General features: G+C 52.3%; 1 protein-coding gene across 1 annotated transcript in view; it reads right to left on the bottom strand.

The window, feature by feature from the left end:
* Positions 1-14,355: 14,355 nt before the first annotated feature.
* Positions 14,356-18,446, bottom strand: part of LOC143981400 (elongator complex protein 5-like) — a 29,371-nt gene continuing 25,280 nt past the window's right edge. The window contains 1 exon segment of the mRNA XM_077479229.1: positions 14,356-14,731. Within this exon segment, the coding sequence (XP_077335355.1) occupies positions 14,623-14,731 (109 nt within the window). The 3' untranslated portion in view covers positions 14,356-14,622.

Here is an 18,446-nt window from a genome sequence, read left to right as displayed (position 1 = left end):
TCTGGTACTCGGCTCACAATGATATCCAGCTCGCATTGGTACTCGGCTCACAATAATACCCGGCTCGCAATGATACTTGGATCGCAATGGTACTCAGATTGCAATCGTACTCCTTTTACAATGGTACTGGGCTCACATTGATAGTCGGCTCGGAATGATAATTCAGCTTGCAATGGTATTCGGCTCCCAACTGTACTCGGCTCCAGTGGTACTTGTCTGCCAATAATACTTGGCTCACAATAATACTCGGCTACCAATGGTACTCGGCTCGCAATAATACTCGGCTCCCAATGGTACTCGGCTCGCAATAATACTCAGCTCCTAGTGGTGCTCCCAATGGTACCCGGCTCCCAATGGTACTCGGCTCCCAATAGTACTCAGCTCCCAATAATACTCAGCTTCCAATGGTACTCGGCTCTCAGTATTACTCAGCTCCCAATGGTACTTGGCTCCCAATAGTACTCGGCTCTCAATGGTACTTGGCTCCCAATATCCCAATAGTATTTGGATCCCAATGGTACTCTGCTCCCAGTGGTACTCTGCTCCCAATGGTACTCTGCTCCCAATGGTACTCAGCTCACAATGATGCATTGGGAGGTCACCTGAGGGCTGAGAAAACAGAGTCCCAGATGAAAGACCACAGAGGTGAAGAGATATTGGGGTTCATTTCCCACTTGTCAGCTAACAGCTGCAGTCTCACACTTTAGGAAACCCTTGGTGCCTATTAGAGAGGAACCATCTTAGGGTATTGCAATAGATCTGGTGGGCCCCATGTGGTGAAATCGGCTCAGGGACACCACCTGGTGGTAATCGATTCTACAACAAGGTATCCAGAGGCGGTCTCTGCGTCACGGGCAAAGCTTTTTTTCTCTGGTCCGGTGGGCATCGTGATTGATGATCGATCTACATTGTGGGACATTGTTTTATTTTTAATAAAGGAATTATCAAACTGTTTTTAATTTTTTTTTTGGTGAATTTTTTCCCCCATGTTGAGGACATGTGGCCTGGTATGGTTCGGGGGATGTTCCTCGCTCGTCTGACTGCATGCTCGGATAAGGGCCTGGTATGGATTTTTGTACTGCTGGCAATGTTTTTCTTTCTCTATCAACGGGGGAAGCCGATCGAAAGCTGGACTCATCCATTTTTAAGGATGCAGTGGCCGGCTTCTTGCCCCCGCTCCTTAACCAGCTATTCACTTTGCACAAAACTGGGCAAAGGCTTGCACCTGACCAGCGGTCAGGTGCATTGCTTCAGCCAATCAGGGCTTACAATGCACTATGCAGTGCTCAGCGGGCGAACATCCCTCCGAACGCCCCGCAAATTTGGGTGGTCGACGAACGGGCGATGTTCGGGGCCAAAAGTATGCTGAGGAGATATCTTGCGACAGACCCAACCAGGACTGGGGCTTTTGGAGAGGACTAGGGGCAAGCCTCCTACCCACTGATTATGGCCCATGGAGAGAGCAGAAGATCATTCTCTAATGATGGACAACAATGTGATTATAGGTGAGAGCGAGGCTTGGACAATAATGCTTGCCTCCTGGAGTGGATGGAAAGGTTATTAATCCTGTACAGGTGAATGGTCGGAGGGAATATGGTGGCCCTCATGCAGGTTTGGAGAAGCTCCTTCGCTTGGGACAGAAATATTTATCAACAATATCCAGCAAGAAATCCTTTGAAGATAAATGAATTCCACCTTTCCAGACTGCTGGAACGTTGTATGAGTTTTGTCTCGTTGACTGTTGTAGACTGGTGCCGGGCAGTCTGGGATCACTGATATATCAAAGCTTTGTCTAGGTGTGAATTCCAATTGCTAATTGAGTGACCTCTTGTTTCTGTCTGTTGGATAATGCTTGGAGGTTCCTACATGACGGGTGTAGTCTTGTGTCAACTCTACCTCGTTATCTAACCATTGTGTGATGTTTTGGGTAATATTTGGTTTTTATTATTCAAGTTGTGACTGACCTACGTGTATAAAAACCTGTATTTCTGTTCAATAAATTGAGTTCCCGTTTGCACCTAAGGTAGTGCCGCCTAGTCTTGGGTGCTCAGCTATAACACCCGGTTCCTGGGCCCAGACTGGAGGAAGCTATAATCTTGATGGAGGCACCCAAAGCTGGGTGCTGGATGGCTCCGTCACAATGCCTGTCGTCCTATACCTGAGGAGATACCTGTCTGCCTATAACAGAGTAGATACCTGTTACTTTACACCCGAGATACCCGCCCCAATATTCTCAATGAGATATCTGCCCCAATATTCTCAATGAGATATCTGCCCCAATATTCTCAATGAGATATCTGTCCTCTCTATACCTGAGGAAATACCCGTCCTCCTGTAAGATATCTTTTCACCTATAATCCAGAGGAGATATATGTCCCATTAGATCTGAAGAGACAACTGTCCCCCTATACCCGAGGACACCTTCACGTAAAGAGATACCTATGCCCTTACATCTAATGATATACCTGTCCTCCTACATCAAGAAAGATAACTGATTGTCTACACCTGAGGTAAATCCTGTCCCCCGAGACCTAAGGAGATACCTCTCTCCTACATGCATAGAGATACCTATTCTCCTTCACCAGAGATACCTGTCCTTTCTTAGCCCTTGGTTGGACATTCCGACAACCAAATCCGTCGGATTTTGTCCGAAACTGTTGCATACACACGGGTCAGACAAAGTTGACGGAAAATCCGATCGTTCAGAACGTGATGACGTTATTTCGTTACGACGGGACTACGTTCAGGCTAGTAGCCAATAGCTTTGGTGTAGGAATTTGATCTGAGCATGCGTGGCACTTTGTCCGATCGGAATTCTCTACACATGATCGGAGCATTTTGTCAGAAAATGTTACCAACAAAGTTGGAAAACTTGGTCCGTCGGATATTCAGACGGAAACAGTCCGATGGAGACCACACACACACAGTCGGAATATCCGACAAAACGGTCCGATCGGACACATTCCGTCTGAATCTCCGACCGCGTGTACAAGGGCTTACACTAGTACCTACCAACCTACACCTGTGGAGATTACATTCGCTCTGCAGCTTTTCATGTTTTTCTGGAGTGAAGCGAATTATGTTTGCTGCAGAAAATATTGTTTTGTGCGCCTTATGGGAAAAAAAAAGACTGATGTCTGTGGAAAATGACTGTGTAAGTGATCCTGGAGCATACCCTGAACTTCACACTGAGCATGGGACTACCTGAATGAAAAGCACTGACTGCAAAGTCCCTGACAGACACTTGCTGGCCAAAGAGAGCTGATGCTACTGAAGCCCTCAGAGATACCTGCACTGTTCAGGGTGTCCTCAGAGATACCTACAGATACCTGCACTGTTCAGGATGTCCTCAGAGATACCTGCACTGTTCAGGATGTCCTCAGAGATACCTACAGATACCTGCACTGTTCAGGATGTCCTCAGAGATACCTGCACTGTTCAGGATGTCCTCAGAGATACCTGCACTGTCTGTTCAGGATGTCCTCAGAGATACCGGCACTGTCTGTTCAGGATGTCCTCAGAGATACCTGCACTGTTCAGGGTGTCCTCAGAGATACCTACAGATACCTGCACTGTTCAGGATGTCCTCAGAGATACCTGCACTGTTCAGGATGTCCTCAGAGATACCTGCACTGTCTGTTCAGGATGTCCTCAGAGATACCGGCACTGTCTGTTCAGGATGTCCTCAGAGATACCTGCACTGTTCAGGGTGTCCTCAGAGATACCTACAGATACCTGCACTGTTCAGGATGTCCTCAGAGATACCTGCACTGTTCAGGATGTCCTCAGAGATACCTGCACTGTCTGTTCAGGATGTCCTCAGAGATACCGGCACTGTCTCTTCAGGATGTCCTCAGAGATACCGGCACTGTCTGTTCAGGATGTCCTCAGAGATACCGGCACTGTCTCTTCAGGATGTCCTCAGAGATACCGGCACTGTTCAGGATGTCCTCAGAGATACCGGCACTGTTCAGGATGTCCTCAGAGATACCGGCACTGTTCAGGATGTCCTCAGAGATACCTGCACTGTTCAGGATGTCCTCAGAGATACCTGCACTGTTCAGGATGTCCTCAGAGATACCGGCACTGTTCAGGATGTCCTCAGAGATACCTGCACTGTTCAGGATGTCCTCAGAGATACCTGCACTGTCTGTTCAGGATGTCCCCAGAGATACCTACACTGTTCAGGATGTCCTCAGAGATACCGGCACTGTTCAGGATGTCCTCAGAGATACCGGCACTGTTCAGGATGCCCTCAGAGATACCGGCACTGTTCAGGATGTCCTCAGAGATACCGGCACTGTTCAGGATGTCCTCAGAGATACCGGCACTGTCTCTTCAGGATGTCCTCAGAGATACCGGCACTGTTCAGGATGTCCCCAGAGATACCTGCACTGTTCAGGATGTCCTCAGAGATACCGGCACTGTTCAGGATGTCCTCAGAGATACCTGCTCTGTTCAGGATGCCCTCAGAGATACCTGCACTGTTCAGGATGTCCTCAGAGATACCTGCACTGTTCAGGATGCCCTCAGAGATACCTGCACTGTTCAGGATGTCCTCAGAGATACCGGCACTGTTCAGGATGTCCTCAGAGATACCTGCACTGTTCAGGATGTCCTCAGAGATACCGGCACTGTTCAGGATGTCCTCAGAGATACCGGCACTGTTCAGGATGTCCTCAGAGATACCTGCACTGTCTGTTCAGGATGTCCTCAGAGATACCTGCACTGTTCAGGATGTCCTCAGAGATACCTGCACTGTTCAGGATGTCCTCAGAGATACCTGCACTGTCTGTTCAGGATGTCCTCAGAGATACCTGCACTGTTCAGGATGTCCTCAGAGATACCTGCACTGTTCAGGATGTCCTCAGAGATACCTGCACTGTTCAGGATGTCCTCAGAGATACCTGCACTGTTCAGGATGCCCTCAGAGATACCTGCACTGTTCAGGATGTCCTCAGAGATACCTGCACTGTTCAGGATGTCCTCAGAGATACCTGCACTGTTCAGGATGTCCTCAGAGATACCTGCACTGTCTCTTCAGGATGTCCTCAGAGATACCGGCACTGTTCAGGATGTCCTCAGAGATACCTGCACTGTTCAGGATGTCCTCAGAGATACCGGCACTGTTCAGGATGTCCTCAGAGATACCTGCACTGTTCAGGATGTCCTCAGAGATACCTGCACTGTTCAGGATGCCCTCAGAGATACCTGCACTGTTCAGGATGTCCTCAGAGATACCTGCACTGTTCAGGATGCCCTCAGAGATACCTGCACTGTTCAGGATGCCCTCAGAGATACCTGCACTGTTCAGGATGTCCCCAGAGATACCTGCACTGTTCAGGATGCCCTCAGAGATACCTGCAGTGTTCAGGATGTCCTCAGAGATACCGGCACTGTTCAGGATGTCCTCAGAGATACCTGCACTGTTCAGGATGCCCTCAGAGATACCTGCACTGTTCAGGATGTCCTCAGAGATACCTGCACTGTTCAGGATGTCCTCAGAGATACCTGCACTGTCTGTTCAGGATGTCCTCAGAGATACCGGCACTGTCTCTTCAGGATGTCCTCAGAGATACCTGCACTGTCTGTTCAGGATGTCCTCAGAGATACCTGCACTGTCTCTTCAGGATGTCCTCAGAGATACCTGCACTGTCTCTTCAGGATGTCCTCAGAGATACCTGCACTGTCTCTTCAGGATGTCCTCAGAGATACCTGCACTGTCTCTTCAGGATGTCCTCAGAGATACCTGCACTGTCTCTTCAGGATGTCCTCAGAGATACCGGCACTGTCTCTTCAGGATGTCCTCAGAGATACCTGCACTGTCTCTTCAGGATGTCCTCAGAGATACCTGCACTGTCTCTTCAGGATGTCCTCAGAGATACCTGCACTGTCTCTTCAGGATGTCCTCAGAGATACCTGCACTGTCTCTTCAGGATGTCCTCAGAGATACCGGCACTGTCTGTTCAGGATGTCCTCAGAGATACCGGCACTGTTCAGGATGTCCTCAGAGATACCGGCACTGTCTCTTCAGGATGTCCTCAGAGATACCTGCACTGTCTCTTCAGGATGTCCTCAGAAATACCGGCACTGTCTGTTCAGGATGTCCTCAGAGATACCTGCACTGTTCAGGATGTCCTCAGAGATACCGGCACTGTCTGTTCAGGATGTCCTCAGAGATACCGGCACTGTCTCCTCAGGATGTCCTCAGAGATACCGGCACTGTCTCTTCAGGATGTCCTCAGAGACACCTGCACTGTCCCTTCAGGATGTCCTCAGAGACACCTGCACTGTCCCTTCAGGATGTCCTCAGAGACACCTGCACTGTCCCTTCAGGATGTCCTCAGAGATACCGGCACTGTCTCCTCAGGATGTCCTCAGAGATACCGGCACTGTCTCCTCAGGATGTCCTCAGAGATACCTGCACTGTCTCTTCAGGATGCCCTCAGAGATACCTGCACTGTCTGTTCAGGATGTCCTCAGAGATACCTGCACTGTCTCTTCAGGATGTCCTCAGAGATACCTGCACTGTCTCTTCAGGATGTCCTCAGAGATACCTGCACTGTCTGTTCAGGATGCCCTCAGAGATACCTGCACTGTCTGTTCAGGATGCCCTCAGAGATACCTGCACTGTCTCTTCAGGATGTCCTCAGAGATACCTGCACTGTCTCTTCAGGATGTCCTCAGAGATACCGGCACTGTCTCTTCAGGATGTCCTCAGAGATACCGGCACTGTTCAGGATGTCCTCAGAGATACCGGCACTGTCTCTTCAGGATGTCCTCAGAGATACCGGCACTGTTCAGGATGTCCCCAGAGATACCTGCACTGTTCAGGATGTCCTCAGAGATACCGGCACTGTCTGTTCAGGATGTCCTCAGAGATACCGGCACTGTTCAGGATGTCCCCAGAGATACCTGCACTGTTCAGGATGTCCTCAGAGATACCTGCACTGTCTGTTCAGGATGTCCTCAGAGATACCTGCTCTGTTCAGGATGCCCTCAGAGATACCTGCACTGTTCAGGATGTCCTCAGAGATACCTGCACTGTTCAGGATGCCCTCAGAGATACCTGCACTGTTCAGGATGTCCTCAGAGATACCGGCACTGTTCAGGATGTCCTCAGAGATACCTGCACTGTCTGTTCAGGATGTCCTCAGAGATACCGGCACTGTTCAGGATGTCCTCAGAGATACCTGCACTGTTCAGGATGTCCTCAGAGATACCTGCACTGTCTCTTCAGGATGTCCTCAGAGATACCGGCACTGTTCAGGATGTCCTCAGAGATACCTGCACTGTCTCTTCAGGATGTCCTCAGAGATACCGGCACTGTTCAGGATGTCCTCAGAGATACCTGCACTGTTCAGGATGTCCTCAGAGATACCTGCACTGTTCAGGATGTCCTCAGAGATACCTGCACTGTTCAGGATGCCCTCAGAGATACCTGCACTGTTCAGGATGTCCTCAGAGATACCTGCACTGTTCAGGATGTCCTCAGAGATACCTGCACTGTTCAGGATGTCCTCAGAGATACCTGCACTGTCTCTTCAGGATGTCCTCAGAGATACCGGCACTGTTCAGGATGTCCTCAGAGATACCTGCACTGTTCAGGATGTCCTCAGAGATACCGGCACTGTTCAGGATGTCCTCAGAGATACCTGCACTGTTCAGGATGTCCTCAGAGATACCTGCACTGTTCAGGATGCCCTCAGAGATACCTGCACTGTTCAGGATGCCCTCAGAGATACCTGCACTGTTCAGGATGTCCCCAGAGATACCTGCACTGTTCAGGATGCCCTCAGAGATACCTGCACTGTTCAGGATGTCCTCAGAGATACCGGCACTGTTCAGGATGTCCTCAGAGATACCTGCACTGTTCAGGATGCCCTCAGAGATACCTGCACTGTTCAGGATGTCCTCAGAGATACCTGCACTGTTCAGGATGTCCTCAGAGATACCTGCACTGTCTGTTCAGGATGTCCTCAGAGATACCGGCACTGTCTCTTCAGGATGTCCTCAGAGATACCTGCACTGTTCAGGATGTCCTCAGAGATACCTGCACTGTCTGTTCAGGATGTCCTCAGAGATACCGGCACTGTCTCTTCAGGATGTCCTCAGAGATACCTGCACTGTCTGTTCAGGATGTCCTCAGAGATACCGGCACTGTCTCTTCAGGATGTCCTCAGAGATACCTGCACTGTCTCTTCAGGATGTCCTCAGAGATACCTGCACTGTCTCTTCAGGATGTCCTCAGAGATACCTGCACTGTCTCTTCAGGATGTCCTCAGAGATACCTGCACTGTCTCTTCAGGATGTCCTCAGAGATACCGGCACTGTTCAGGATGTCCTCAGAGATACCGGCACTGTCTCTTCAGGATGTCCTCAGAGATACCTGCACTGTCTCTTCAGGATGTCCTCAGAGATACCTGCACTGTCTCTTCAGGATGTCCTCAGAGATACCTGCACTGTCTGTTCAGGATGTCCTCAGAGATACCGGCACTGTCTGTTCAGGATGTCCTCAGAGATACCGGCACTGTCTCCTCAGGATGTCCTCAGAGATACCGGCACTGTCTCTTCAGGATGTCCTCAGAGACACCTGCACTGTCCCTTCAGGATGTCCTCAGAGACACCTGCACTGTCCCTTCAGGATGTCCTCAGAGATACCTGCACTGTCCCTTCAGGATGTCCTCAGAGACACCTGCACTGTCCCTTCAGGATGTCCTCAGAGACACCTGCACTGTCCCTTCAGGATGTCCTCAGAGATACCGGCACTGTCTCCTCAGGATGTCCTCAGAGATACCGGCACTGTCTCCTCAGGATGTCCTCAGAGATACCTGCACTGTCTCTTCAGGATGCCCTCAGAGATACCTGCACTGTCTGTTCAGGATGTCCTCAGAGATACCTGCACTGTCTCTTCAGGATGTCCTCAGAGATACCTGCACTGTCTCTTCAGGATGCCCTCAGAGATACCTGCACTGTCTGTTCAGGATGCCCTCAGAGATACCTGCACTGTCTCTTCAGGATGTCCTCAGAGATACCTGCACTGTCTCTTCAGGATGTCCTCAGAGATACCGGCACTGTCTCTTCAGGATGTCCTCAGAGATACCTGCACTGTCTGTTCAGGATGTCCTCAGAGATACCTGCACTGTCTGTTCAGGATGTCCTCAGAGATACCGGCACTGTTCAGGATGTCCCCAGAGATACCGGCACTGTTCAGGATGTCCTCAGAGATACCTGCACTGTCTCTTCAGGATGTCCTCAGAGATACCGGCACTGTTCAGGATGTCCCCAGAGATACCTGCACTGTCTCTTCAGGATGTCCTCAGAGATACCGGCACTGTTCAGGATGTCCTCAGAGATACCTGCACTGTCTCTTCAGGATGTCCTCAGAGATACCGGCACTGTTCAGGATGTCCTCAGAGATACCGGCACTGTTCAGGATGCCCTCAGAGATACCTGCACTGTTCAGGATGTCCTCAGAGATACCTGCACTGTCTCTTCAGGATGTCCTCAGAGATACCTGCACTGTTCAGGATGTCCTCAGAGATACCTGCACTGTCTCTTCAGGATGTCCTCAGAGATACCTGCACTGTTCAGGATGTCCTCAGAGATACCTGCACTGTCTCTTCAGGATGTCCTCAGAGATACCTGCACTGTCTCTTCAGGATGTCCTCAGAGATACCAGCACTGTCTCTTCAGGATGTCCTCAGAGATACCAGCACTGTCTCTTCAGGATGTCCTCAGAGATACCTGCACTGTCTCTTCAGGATGTCCTCAGAGATACCTGCACTGTCTCTTCAGGATGTCCTCAGAGATACCTGCACTGTCTCTTCAGGATGTCCTCAGAGATACCGGCACTGTCTCTTCAGGATGTCCTCAGAGATACCTGCACTGTCTCTTCAGGATGTCCTCAGAGATACCTGCACTGTCTCTTCAGGATGTCCTCAGAGATACCTGCACTGTTCAGGATGTCCTCAGAGATACCGGCACTGTCTGTTCAGGATGTCCTCAGAGATACCGGCACTGTCTCTTCAGGATGTCCTCAGAGACACCTGCACTGTCCCTTCAGGATGTCCTCAGAGACACCTGCACTGTCCCTTCAGGATGTCCTCAGAGATACCTGCACTGTCCCTTCAGGATGTCCTCAGAGACACCTGCACTGTCCCTTCAGGATGTCCTCAGAGACACCTGCACTGTCTCTTCAGGATGTCCTCAGAGACACCTGCACTGTCCCTTCAGGATGTCCTCAGAGATACCGGCACTGTCTCCTCAGGATGTCCTCAGAGATACCGGCACTGTCTCCTCAGGATGTCCTCAGAGATACCTGCACTGTCTCTTCAGGATGCCCTCAGAGATACCTGCACTGTCTGTTCAGGATGTCCTCAGAGATACCTGCACTGTCTCTTCAGGATGTCCTCAGAGATACCTGCACTGTCTCTTCAGGATGCCCTCAGAGATACCTGCACTGTCTGTTCAGGATGCCCTCAGAGATACCTGCACTGTCTGTTCAGGATGCCCTCAGAGATACCTGCACTGTCTCTTCAGGATGTCCTCAGAGATACCTGCACTGTCTCTTCAGGATGTCCTCAGAGATACCGGCACTGTCTCTTCAGGATGTCCTCAGAGATACCGGCACTGTTCAGGATGTCCCCAGAGATACCGGCACTGTTCAGGATGTCCCCAGAGATACCTGCACTGTTCAGGATGTCCTCAGAGATACCGGCACTGTTCAGGATGTCCTCAGAGATACCTGCACTGTCTGTTCAGGATGCCCTCAGAGATACCTGCACTGTTCAGGATGTCCTCAGAGATACCTGCACTGTTCAGGATGTCCTCAGAGATACCTGCACTGTTCAGGATGCCCTCAGAGATACCTGCACTGTTCAGGATGCCCTCAGAGATACCTGCACTGTTCAGGATGTCCTCAGAGATACCTGCACTGTCTGTTCAGGATGTCCTCAGAGATACCGGCACTGTTCAGGATGTCCTCAGAGATACCTGCACTGTTCAGGATGTCCTCAGAGATACCTGCACTGTCTCTTCAGGATGTCCTCAGAGATACCGGCACTGTTCAGGATGTCCTCAGAGATACCTGCACTGTCTCTTCAGGATGTCCTCAGAGATACCGGCACTGTTCAGGATGTCCTCAGAGATACCTGCACTGTTCAGGATGTCCTCAGAGATACCTGCACTGTTCAGGATGTCCTCAGAGATACCTGCACTGTCTCTTCAGGATGTCCTCAGAGATACCGGCACTGTTCAGGATGTCCTCAGAGATACCTGCACTGTTCAGGATGTCCTCAGAGATACCGGCACTGTTCAGGATGTCCTCAGAGATACCTGCACTGTTCAGGATGTCCTCAGAGATACCTGCACTGTTCAGGATGCCCTCAGAGATACCTGCACTGTTCAGGATGTCCTCAGAGATACCTGCACTGTTCAGGATGTCCCCAGAGATACCTGCACTGTTCAGGATGCCCTCAGAGATACCTGCACTGTTCAGGATGTCCTCAGAGATACCTGCACTGTTCAGGATGTCCTCAGAGATACCGGCACTGTTCAGGATGTCCTCAGAGATACCGGCACTGTTCAGGATGCCCTCAGAGATACCTGCACTGTTCAGGATGTCCTCAGAGATACCTGCACTGTCTCTTCAGGATGTCCTCAGAGATACCTGCACTGTTCAGGATGTCCTCAGAGATACCTGCACTGTCTCTTCAGGATGTCCTCAGAGATACCTGCACTGTTCAGGATGTCCTCAGAGATACCTGCACTGTCTCTTCAGGATGTCCTCAGAGATACCTGCACTGTCTCTTCAGGATGTCCTCAGAGATACCTGCACTGTCTCTTCAGGATGTCCTCAGAGATACCTGCACTGTTCAGGATGTCCTCAGAGATACCTGCACTGTCTCTTCAGGATGTCCTCAGAGATACCTGCACTGTTCAGGATGTCCTCAGAGATACCTGCACTGTCTCTTCAGGATGTCCTCAGAGATACCTGCACTGTCTCTTCAGGATGTCCTCAGAGATACCTGCACTGTCTCTTCAGGATGTCCTCAGAGATACCAGCACTGTCTCTTCAGGATGTCCTCAGAGATACCAGCACTGTCTCTTCAGGATGTCCTCAGAGATACCTGCACTGTCTCTTCAGGATGTCCTCAGAGATACCTGCACTGTCTCTTCAGGATGTCCTCAGAGATACCTGCACTGTCTCTTCAGGATGTCCTCAGAGATACCGGCACTGTCTCTTCAGGATGTCCTCAGAGATACCTGCACTGTCTCTTCAGGATGTCCTCAGAGATACCTGCACTGTCTCTTCAGGATGTCCTCAGAGATACCTGCACTGTTCAGGATGTCCTCAGAGATACCGGCACTGTCTGTTCAGGATGTCCTCAGAGATACCGGCACTGTCTCTTCAGGATGTCCTCAGAGACACCTGCACTGTCCCTTCAGGATGTCCTCAGAGACACCTGCACTGTCCCTTCAGGATGTCCTCAGAGATACCTGCACTGTCCCTTCAGGATGTCCTCAGAGACACCTGCACTGTCTCTTCAGGATGTCCTCAGAGACACCTGCACTGTCCCTTCAGGATGTCCTCAGAGATACCGGCACTGTCTCCTCAGGATGTCCTCAGAGATACCGGCACTGTCTCTTCAGGATGTCCTCAGAGATACCTGCACTGTCCCTTCAGGATGTCCTCAGAGACACCTGCACTGTCCCTTCAGGATGTCCTCAGAGACACCTGCACTGTCCCTTCAGGATGTCCTCAGAGACACCTGCACTGTCCCTTCAGGATGTCCTCAGAGATACCGGCACTGTCTCCTCAGGATGTCCTCAGAGATACCGGCACTGTCTGTTCAGGATGTCCTCAGAGATACCTGCACTGTCTCTTCAGGATGCCCTCAGAGATACCTGCACTGTCTCTTCAGGATGTCCTCAGAGATACCTGCACTGTCTCTTCAGGATGTCCTCAGAGATACCTGCACTGTCTCTTCAGGATGCCCTCAGAGATACCTGCACTGTCTGTTCAGGATGCCCTCAGAGATACCTGCACTGTCTGTTCAGGATGCCCTCAGAGATACCTGCACTGTCTCTTCAGGATGTCCTCAGAGATACCTGCACTGTCTCTTCAGGATGTCCTCAGAGATACCTGCACTGTCTCTTCAGGATGTCCTCAGAGATACCGGCACTGTCTCTTCAGGATGTCCTCAGAGATACCTGCACTGTCTGTTCAGGATGTCCTCAGAGATACCTGCACTGTCTGTTCAGGATGTCCTCAGAGATACCGGCACTGTCTCTTCAGGATGTCCTCAGAGATACCGGCACTGTTCAGGATGTCCCCAGAGATACCGGCACTGTTCAGGATGTCCTCAGAGATACCTGCACTGTCTCTTCAGGATGTCCTCAGAGATACCGGCACTGTTCAGGATGTCCCCAGAGATACCTGCACTGTCTCTTCAGGATGTCCTCAGAGATACCGGCACTGTTCAGGATGTCCTCAGAGATACCTGCACTGTCTCTTCAGGATGTCCTCAGAGATACCGGCACTGTTCAGGATGTCCTCAGAGATACCGGCACTGTTCAGGATGCCCTCAGAGATACCTGCACTGTTCAGGATGTCCTCAGAGATACCGGCACTGTTCAGGATGCCCTCAGAGATACCTGCACTGTTCAGGATGTCCTCAGAGATACCTGCACTGTCTCTTCAGGATGTCCTCAGAGATACCTGCACTGTTCAGGATGTCCTCAGAGATACCTGCACTGTCTCTTCAGGATGTCCTCAGAGATACCTGCACTGTCTCTTCAGGATGTCCTCAGAGATACCTGCACTGTCTCTTCAGGATGTCCTCAGAGATACCTGCACTGTCTCTTCAGGATGTCCTCAGAGATACCTGCACTGTCTCTTCAGGATGTCCTCAGAGATACCTGCACTGTCTCTTCAGGATGTCCTCAGAGATACCTGCACTGTCTCTTCAGGATGTCCTCAGAGATACCAGCACTGTCTCTTCAGGATGTCCTCAGAGATACCTGCACTGTCTCTTCAGGATGTCCTCAGAGATACCTTTTTGTTAAAGTTTTGCCGTATTGTGCTCCTTGAAACAACCACACTTTTTCCCAGAGCAGCCTGTATTTCTCCTGAGGTGACCTGTGGGGGGTTTTCCTTGCATGCCGAATAATTCTTCTGTATCAAGAAGTTCAGGTCAGCGGAGGAGCAGCAGGTGATCTGAGGTGTCCTCCTGCCTATCGGATTCTTCTCCTTCGATCGTTACTAACAGATATATTGCCTTCCAATGAAGGATTATAATTGTACTATAATAGTAAATCTATATAAATGACCAATAAATCCCAGAGCACCTCTGACAATTTGGAATCATTTTATTTACACAATATATACACGCATCCAAGTCGTCGCCGGGGGTCGGGATCACACACACCCCCAGGTCGTCGCCGGGGGTCGGGATCACACACACCCAGGTCGTCACCGGGGGTCGGGATCACACACACCCAGGTCGTCACCGGGGGTCGGGATCACACACACCCAGGTCGCCGCCGGGGGGTCGGGATCACACACACCCAGGTCGCCGCCGGGGGTCGGGATCACACACCCCCAGGTCGTCGCCGGGGTCACACATCCAGGTCATCATCCGGATCCTCCTCATCCAGGTCGTCGCCGGGGTCAGGATCGTAGAAGATTTTGGCGGAGCTGCTGGAACTTTGCAGAAGAGATGACTTCCTGTAACAGAGAGAGAGAGAGAGAGAACATGAAAGGAGGGCGTTCCATTCCAGGAGGTGGGGGGGGGGGGGATTGGGGGGTACGGAAGGGAAACATATCCAATCAGGGAAGGTGGAGGGGGACACTATCTGTGTATTATGGAAGATAAAGAGATGATGAACGGGGGATGGGATCAATATCAGTTGACCTCTTCATTAGGGCACTTCCTCTATTACATGAGCCTCCTCCGGGATCCAGTGACAGGGCAGATGACGCTGCTGAATTTCACCCAGACCACTGACACCCCAACCAATCAGAAGACAGCTCTCCCGATCACTGGCCAGCCAGTCATGAGTCGTTTCTACTGATTGGCATTGCTTAAAATTGTGAATGGATGTGTGGCTGGTGTGAGTGAAGACCATCTCTAGACTTCTGTGGACCCCTCCCCCCACCACAGTGCTCACTCACCTGTGTCCTCTCTGCCAGACTCCCGTCCCCAAGAATCCAGTGTCACCCAGTGACCCCAGAGCACCCCGAGAATCCAGTGACCTCAGAGCACCCCGAGAATCCAGTGACCCCAGAGCACCCCGAGAATCCAGTGACCTCAGAGCACCCCGAGAATCCAGTGACCTCAGAGCACCCCGAGAATCCAGTGACACCTAGAGAACCTCAAGGATCCAGTGTCACCCAGTGACCCCAGAGCACCCCGAGAATCCAGTGACCCCAGAGCACCCCGAGAATCCAGCGTCACACAGTGACCCCAGAGCACCCCCCCCCCGAGAATCCAGTGACCCCAGAGCACCCCAAGAATCCAGGCGTCACTCAGTGACCCCAGAGAACCCCCAAGAATCCAGCGTCACCCAGTGACCCCAGAGAACCCCCAAGAATCCAGCGTCACCCAGTGACCCAAGAATCCAGCGTCACCCAGTGACCCCAGAGAACCCCCAAGAATCCAGCATCACCCAGTGACCCCCCAAGAATCCAGCGTCACCAAGTGACCCCCCAAGAATCCAGCGTCACCCAGTGACCCCCCAAGAATCCAGCATCACCCAGTGACCCCAGAGAACCCCCAAGAAGCCAAGTGTCACCCAGTGACCCCAGAGAACCCCCAAGAATCCAGCGTCACTGAGTGACCCCAGAATACCCCCAGAATCCAGTGACCCCAGAGCACCCCAAGAATCCAGCGTCACTCAGTGACCCCCCAAGAATCCAGCGTCACTCAGTGACCCCAGAGAACCCCCAAGAATCCAGCGTCACCCAGTGACCCCAAGAATCCAGCGTCACCCAGTGACCCCAAGAATCCAGCGTCACCCAGTGACCCCAGAGAACCCCCAAGAATCCAGCGTCACTGAGTGACCCCAGAACACCCCAGAATCCAGTGACCCCAGAGCACCCCAAGAATCCAGCGTCACTCAGTGACCCCCCAAGAATCCAGCGTCACTCAGTGACCCCAGAGAACCCCCAAGAATCCAGCGTCACCCAGTGACCCCAAGAATCCAGCGTCACCCAGTGACCCCAAGAATCCAGCGTCACCCAGTGACCCCAAGAATCCAGCGTCACCCATTGACCCCAGAGAACCCCCAAGAATCCAGCGTCACCCAGTGACCCCCCAAGAATCCAGCGTCACCCAGTGACCCCCCAAGAATCCAGCGTCACCCAGTGACCCCCCAAGAATCCAGCGTCACCCAGTGACCCCAGAGAACCCCCAAGAATCCAAGTGTCACCCAGTGACCCCAGAGAACCCCCAAGAATCCAGTGTCACCCAGTGACCCCCCAAGAATCCAAGTGTCACCCAGTGACCCCAGAGAACCCCCAAGAATCCAGTGTCACCCAGTGACCCCCAGAATCCAGCGTCACTGAGTGACCCCAGAACACCCCCAGAATCCAGTGACCCCAGAGCACCCCAAGAATCCAGCGTCACTCAGTGACCCCCCAAGAATCCAGCGTCACTCAGTGACCCCAGAGAACCCCCAAGAATCCAGCGTCACCCAGTGACCCCAAGAATCCAGCGTCACCCATTGACCCCAGAGAACCCCCAAGAATCCAGCGTCACCCAGTGACCCCCCAAGAATCCAGCGTCACCCAGTGACCCCCCAGAATCCAGCGTCACCCAGTGACCCCAGAGAACCCCCAAGAATCCAAGTGTCACCCAGTGACCCCAGAGAACCCCCAAGAATCCAGTGTCACCCAGTGACCCCAAGAATCCAGCGTCACCCAGTGACCCCAGAGAACCCCCAAGAATCCAGCGTCACTGAGTGACCCCAGAGCACCCCCAGAATCCAGTGACCCCAGAGCACCCCAAGAATCCAGCATCACCCAGAGACCCCTGAGCCCCCCCGAGAATCCAGTGACCCCAGAGCACCCCAAGAATCCAGTGACACCCAGTGACCCCCCCCCCCAAGAATCCAGCGTCAACCAGTGACCCAAGGGCACCCCAAAAAAAAATCTAGCATCATCCAGAGCACCCCAAGAATCCAGCGTCACCCAGTGACCCCAGAGCACCCCAAAAATCCAAAGTCACCCAGTGACCGCAGAGCACCCCATGAATCCAGTGACACCCAGGGCACGCCAAAAATCCAGCATCACCCAGAGCACCCCAAGAATCCAGCGTCATCCAGAGAACCCCGAGAATCCAGCATCACCCAGTGACCCCAGAGCACCCCGAGAATCCAGCATCACCCAGTGACCCCAGAGCACCCCCCCCCCCCGAAAAACCAGCATCACTCAGTGACCCCAGAGCACCCCGAGAATCCAGCATCACCCAGTGACCCCAGAGCACCCCAAGAATCCAGCGTCACCCAGTGACCCCAGAGCACCCCCCCCCCCCCCCCGAGAATCCAGCATCACTCAGTGACCCCAGAGCACCCCGAGAATCCAGCGTCATCCAGAGAACCCCCAAGAATCCAGCGTCACCCAGTGACCCAAGAATCCAGCATCACCCAGTGACCCCCCAAGAATCCAGCGTCACCAAGTGACCCCCCAAGAATCCAGCGTCACCAAGTGACCCCCCAAGAATCCAGCGTCACCCAGTGACCCCAGAGAACCCCCCAGAATCCAGCGTCACCCAGTGACCCCAGAGAACCCCCAAGAATCCAAGTGTCACCCAGTGACCCCAGAGAACCCCCAAGAATCCAGCGTCACTGAGTGACCCCCCAAGAATCCAGCGTCACTCAGTGACCCCAGAGAACCCCCAAGAATCCAGCGTCACCCAGTGACCCCAAGAATCCAGCGTCACCCAGTGACCCCCCAAGAATCCAGCGTCACTCAGTGACCCCAGAGAACCCCCAAGAATCCAGCGTCACCCAGTGACCCCAAGAATCCAGCGTCACCCATTGACCCCAGAGAACCCCCAAGAATCCAGCGTCACCCAGTGACCCCCCAAGAATCCAGCGTCACCAAGTGACCCCCCAAGAATCCAGCGTCACCCAGTGACCCCCCAAGAATCCAGCGTCACCCAGTGACCCCAGAGAACCCCCAAGAATCAAAGTGTCACCCAGTGACCCCAGAGAACCCCCCAAGAATCCAGTGTCACCCAGTGACCCCAAGAATCCAGCGTCACCCAGTGACCCCAGAGAACCCCCAAGAATCCAGCATCACCCAGTGACCCCCCAAGAATCCAGCGTCACCAAGTGACCCCCCAAGAATCCAGCGTCACCCAGTGACCCCCCAAGAATCCAGCATCACCCAGTGACCCCAGAGAACCCCCAAGAATCCAAGTGTCACCCAGTGACCCCAG

This window comes from Lithobates pipiens, unplaced genomic scaffold (genome assembly GCF_037356315.1).
Source record: "Lithobates pipiens isolate NorthernLeopardFrog02 unplaced genomic scaffold, aLitPip1_a1.2 Scaffold_148, whole genome shotgun sequence".
Classification (NCBI taxonomy): domain Eukaryota; kingdom Metazoa; phylum Chordata; class Amphibia; order Anura; family Ranidae; genus Lithobates; species Lithobates pipiens.
This window is presented reverse-complemented; position numbering and strand designations above follow the sequence as displayed.